The following is a 5,580-nucleotide window of genomic DNA, read 5'->3' as shown; positions in this document are numbered from 1 at the left end:
TTAACAGTTCCACATTCTGAGCACAACTTGTTGGGGTTATTGAACACAATCACATGTAATCTCTGAAGAATTTCACCTAACAGATACAAAGATTAAATAAGTGGTTTTGGAGTTGTGAGGTTCTACAGAGTTGATTCAGAGTCTGAACCAAACTTAGCCAGAGCAAGCTGAATCTATTAAGACAGGAATAAAATTATCCCATGTGAAGGAGGCTTTTATTCAGCCTTCAAATGGGGAGTACTGGAAAAACCAATCCACAGAGAAAGACTACACTAGGTAAACTAACAATTACTTTAAATCACATTTAGCTACACTTTCACTACTTTTCATATTTCTTGTTCATTTTTAAATAACTCTCCATTAACAATAAATTTTAGATTTGATTCTTGCACCTAACAATTCTTAAATAGTTGTATAATTTAGACATAACTGTGGCTACATTTTTTAAAGTTAGAGTTCCACTTGTAGTATTATGGAACATTGACAAGTGTGTTATTGAATAGGAATATATTGAGTGTAGGTGTACTGTGAAATAGTATGAAATATTAAGCTGTAAAATTAGGAGTTAGAACTATGGAATACAGAGTTAAGGACAAACCCAGGAGTCTACACAGCCTTCAAAGACCACAGCAATAACCAGACACAGCTACAGTCATCAGGCAACCAGATGACAACAATAACCAGATACGGCCAGAAGCAAAGCCCAGCCTAAAACATATAAAACGCCAGGACAGCAGAGACCGAGTGAGACAACCTAATACGGTGACTCCATGTCGTACCAACCCTCCACTGGAGCCTCTCAGCAGGGCAGACACTACTCCCTCCAGCGATTTGGAGCAGCCCAGAGGACACCCTGGACAGACTCCCCTCGACCTCTGGACCAAGTGATGTGCCACATGAACTCCATGGGTGTGGGACATGTTTAGTAGAATTAGGCATTAGAGTTAGTTATTGGTGTGGATTAATACTGGTATTTTTGAAGTGTTTGAATAAATTGAGAACTTACTAGTCTAAGCATGATGCTATAGTGCCTGCTCGGCACACCACTATAGCAATATAATTTCTCTGTAATGTCTTTCCTTCTGTCCAAAGACAAATCAGGTTTTTAAAAATTGTTATTATGTGATGTACAGAGGAGTTAACATTTCATAACTCAGGTAATGGAGTATATTTCTTTTTGGATAATGTCACCTCTTCCTTTACTCTTTTTCAGTTTTTCCCTCCTGTTCCCACCCACAAGTTGAAACAAATCAGGTTTACTCAGCATTTCTTTGGGACAGTTTCAAAATCTGTACATACATGATCTCACATATTCTCCCTAACAATCAACAAAGCAGTTTCTATGATCATTTCCCCTCCCCCTCCCCCTGCTTTTTGTCAGTCATGGGGCTTGAACTCTGGGCCTGGGTGCTGTCCCTGCGCTCTTCAGCTCAAGGCAAGTGCTCTACTGCTTGAGCCACAGAGCCACTTCCGGTTTCCTAGTTGTTTATTGGAGATAAAGAGTTTCACAGACTTTCTTGCCCAGGCTGGCTTTGAACTGGGATCCTCAGATCTCAGCCTTCTGAGTAGCTAGGATTATAGACGTGAGCCACCGGCACCCAGCTCATCCCCCTTTTTATAGACTAAAAAATTAGGGCACAAAGTTGCTCAAAGTCACATAGCCAATAAAGGTATAAAGTTGGATCTATTATTTATTTACATTAAAACTGACATCTGAAAGACAAAAAATAAAGTTTATATATTGCATTTAAAATTCATCTCAAGCAATACATTTTTGTTGAGTACTCATGTGCAAAATACTAATTTAAACTGATAAACTGGTTACCCAATGTTACAAATATATAGTACTTTAAATATTATTATCAAAATAATTTTCCTTTTTGTGGTTCACAAAAACAAACAGAAACACCACTACTTTCAAATTAGGTCTTTTCAATTTCCAAAGTCCTTCTTTAAAACAGAAGGGAACAAATTCCAATAATGCTTTTTCATTGCATCCATTATTTCAAATCTTATTGGAATACTTGAAAATTACTTGCTGCTAGCGAGTCACCTAAAAACAAACCTTGACTTCACAGAAAGTTTACAATGATAAGCAGACATCCATTTAATTGATTACAGTGTAAGTTATACATGTGTATATTAAAAAGGAAAATGACAAGTACAAAAAGGAGTTCTTCAAGGAAGGTGGTGAGCTGCCATGGATTCTGCTTCTCTTGATTTTCTGAGTAGGGCTTGTCTGAGGGCACTAATTTTCTCATCAAGTTCAGCCAGAGAATAGTTCTGCTATAAACAATAAGAACACAAATTGCTGAGTAAGACTCTGAATGAAGTATCTTGATGCAGATAAAGTGCTAAATGAACTATAAATATTTAAAATATTCAATACCATGAGATGTTATTTTCTTCTTCATGAGAATAATTGTAAAACTGAACAACTGTCTATAGTGAGTGACCTGAGGATGTATTTAAAGGCATAAAAATTACCAAGGCTTAAAAATATTTCTTACTTTGTTTCTCTTACCTAGTGACAAAGCGCTCTTGAGCCTTTGGTACTTTGATATAAGTGAAAGCTCTTAACCAAAATGAGTATTTTTAAAACTAATACTTAAAAAAAAATTTTAGGATTAGTCTGCTTAAAATACCTTACAATTCTCTTCTGAGGAATCAACTAAAATCAAGCACTGATACTAGAAACAAGAAAGACTGTTCTCAAAAAATTATTTAAAATTTTATGCTAGTCTTAAAAAAATTTTCAAAAGTTTTCCCCAACTTTAAATGTATATTACCATTAGTAGGTCTAGAAAAATCTTATAAAGATTTACCTAATTAATGAAGTACTTTGAACAGAGGTAGACTTAAGTCATCCTCTAACAAACATCTTTTTTTATTTAACTTTGTGTGTATGTGCAGGTCCTGAGGCTTAAACCCAGGTCCTGGTCACTGTCCTTGTGCTTTTTTTGCTCAAGGCTAGTGCTCTACTACTTGAATCACAGCTCTATTTCTGGCATTTTTTGGTGGTTAATTAGAAATAAAAGTCTCATGGACTTTCCTCCTCCAGCTGGCTTTGAACCAGGATCCTCATATTTCAGCCTCCTAAGTAGTTAAAATTACAGGTATGAATCACAAGCACTGACCTTCTTTTTGATTTATATATGACTAATTAAGTCTTTACCTTTGTGCAGAGGAGACTCCTAGACTCCTTGAGACTGAAGTTACTTGATTATTGAAGTTACATTAATTATTTCTAAGCATTTTGCTCTTGATATATTTGTCTACATTAAAAACAGGACAGGAATATTTGTATTCAGTTAACCCATCTACTGCCTATTGCCATCATCTACTGCCCTTGCAATGAATTATTGTCTAACTTAACTTCCATTTTCTTTAGTCCTAAATCTCATCAGGCTATGATTTAAGAGTGACTAGAGTACTCACTTGTTAACAAAGCATAAAACCCATCAATCCATTACAGAAGTCAAAATGAAGATGCAGCAATTCAACTTACTTGAGGTGGTTGAACTTTTCTTCTTTTGCCAGAGAAGTTCTAGTTTAAAAGAAAAAAAATGACTAATGCTTAAAAAAAAGAATCTAAGCATCAAGTCCTTTATAGAATACTGTAAAAAACATGGGTAGCCTTGAAGAAATATGACAAAAATAAGCTGAAAAACTTACCAAGTATTATCTTCTACCAACATATTTTTCTTTGAAAACTTTGAAAGTTTCCTGCCAAAGATGTTTTTAAAATATATAATGATATGAACACTGCAGCAACATGTCTGTCTCTGGAAAATATATACTTTCCCATTTATTACATTAATTATCACCTTCTAATTTTCCTGAGTGATGCTGAAGGAAGTATTCATGGGAGTGTTTTGTTTTGCTTTTTAAAAAAGAACAAAAACCTTCCTTTCCATTCTAGGCTATTTATTGAACAAGCAAAGCAGCAAAAGCCAGAAAAAAATATGGAATTTGCTAGACTAGGCCAAGAGGTGGAGGTACACAGATACACACCCCTTGACTATCATGGCATCATAAGTAATATGCATTTCTTTATCCGCTGCTTGTCTGTGTGTTTGACTCAAGAGAATGCTGATCCTACCACAAAAGTCTTTTGTCAGTGACTGAAATGGGAATGGGCCAATTCTGGCCAATGAGCAATCCTTACTCACTGCAAGCCTACAGGGGACTAAGGACTAAGGAATTTCTAGAAAAAGCTTCCTTACATCTTTTGAGAGGAAAGTACTCAAGAAAGAATTATTGTGGACACTGCTATAATGTGACTGAGACATCTGAAAGTGCTGTAGCCATTTTGTCATCTGCCAGAGGAAGAAATGGCGAGCACTAAATACAGTATGAAGGAGTAAGATTTAGACCCTAAATCAATTAACTAAATTAAACCCTGAAAAACTGTGTTATCATTGGACTTTCTTTTCACAATCCACTGTGTAAGCCAGGTTTTGTTTTGTTTTGTTGCCTATGGTAGAATATTTAGCCCAGATTGACCTGAACTCATTATGTAGCCCAGACTGGCCTCAAACTTTGATTTTCCTGCCTCAGCTTCCAGGCTACTGAGCTTATACCTAGGGCTAGTTCAATATGTTCTATCTGGGGTGGGAATGTGGCTCAGTGGCACAGCACTTGCTTAGCATGTAAGTGGCCTTGGTTCGATCCCCAGAACAGTAAAATGTGGGGAGAGATATCTTATATTTTAAACTGACAATTACTGAGCCTTTTATACCTTGATGTGATGAATTCCTTAGTTGTACAACATCACAAGCTTTTGAATGGTAAACTAGTAAATGTATATTTTGCAAAGAGACTAAATATATGAAAAATTTTCCATGAGCCAGACACTGGTGGCTCATACAATACAAGCTACTAAGGAGACTGAGATCAGAGGATGGTAATTTGAAGCCAGCCTGGGCAAGGGAAGTCCATTAGACTTTAATTAAACAGTAGAAAGTTAGAAGTGGAACTGTGCCTCAAGTGTAGAGTACCAGCCTTGTGTGAAAAAAAACCACAAGAGTGGAAGCCCTAAGTTCAAGCCCCAGTGTCTGTGAATACGTGCATGCATGAAAATTCCCAGAAGCATTTCTGACCATTGAGATTTATAAGAAATTAAAACTTGGGCTGGGAAGGTGGCTCAGTGGTAGAGTGCTTGCCTTGCATGCATGAGGCACTGGGTTCCATTCCTCAGCACCACATAAGCAAAAAGAAAAAAGCCGGAAGTGGCGCTGTGGCTCAAGTGGTAGAGCGCTAGCCTTGAGCTGAAGAGCTGAGGGATAGTACCCAAGCCGAGTTCAGGCCCCACAACCGGACCCCCCCCAAAAAAAAAGAAATTAAAACTTACTTTCTTTTGTGTCAAATATCTATGTATTATAATAAATAGGAAATCACTGTTAAATTAAAATTATTATAATGAAATAATAGAAAGCAGCTAAAGATAAGCTCTTTCCTTTGCCAAAGTGCTGTAGATACCTAGCATGTGGCCTTTGGGTAAGCAAGGACTGAATGTTGAATCTTCCCATTGCTGGATCTCACAAATATCCAAGGAGTGGCTTTTTTTTTTTGGGGGGG

The 5,580-nt window shown here is 36.8% G+C and overlaps 1 protein-coding gene across 5 annotated transcripts in view; it reads right to left on the bottom strand.

Moving 5' to 3' along the window:
• Positions 1-1,665: 1,665 nt before the first annotated feature.
• Mbip (MAP3K12 binding inhibitory protein 1) overlaps positions 1,666-5,580 on the bottom strand; it is a 22,975-nt gene continuing 19,060 nt past the window's right edge. For 2 of the 5 annotated variants that reach the window (XM_013012327.1, XM_013012329.1), the window contains 2 exons: positions 3,509-3,547; positions 1,666-2,286 (listed from right to left, as the gene is read on the bottom strand). In XM_013012327.1, the coding sequence (XP_012867781.1) occupies positions 2,179-2,286; positions 3,509-3,547 (147 nt within the window). In that variant the 3' untranslated portion in view covers positions 1,666-2,178. Of the gene's footprint in view, positions 2,287-3,438; positions 3,548-5,580 lie in introns of all 5 variants that reach the window. The other 3 variants (XM_013012328.1, XR_001174910.1, XR_001174911.1) reach the window with 3 other exon arrangements.

This window comes from Dipodomys ordii, unplaced genomic scaffold (genome assembly GCF_000151885.1).
Source record: "Dipodomys ordii isolate 6190 unplaced genomic scaffold, Dord_2.0 Scaffold16, whole genome shotgun sequence".
Classification (NCBI taxonomy): domain Eukaryota; kingdom Metazoa; phylum Chordata; class Mammalia; order Rodentia; family Heteromyidae; genus Dipodomys; species Dipodomys ordii.
The sequence above is the reverse complement of the archived record's forward strand: the minus strand, read 5'-3'. Positions and strand labels throughout refer to the sequence as shown.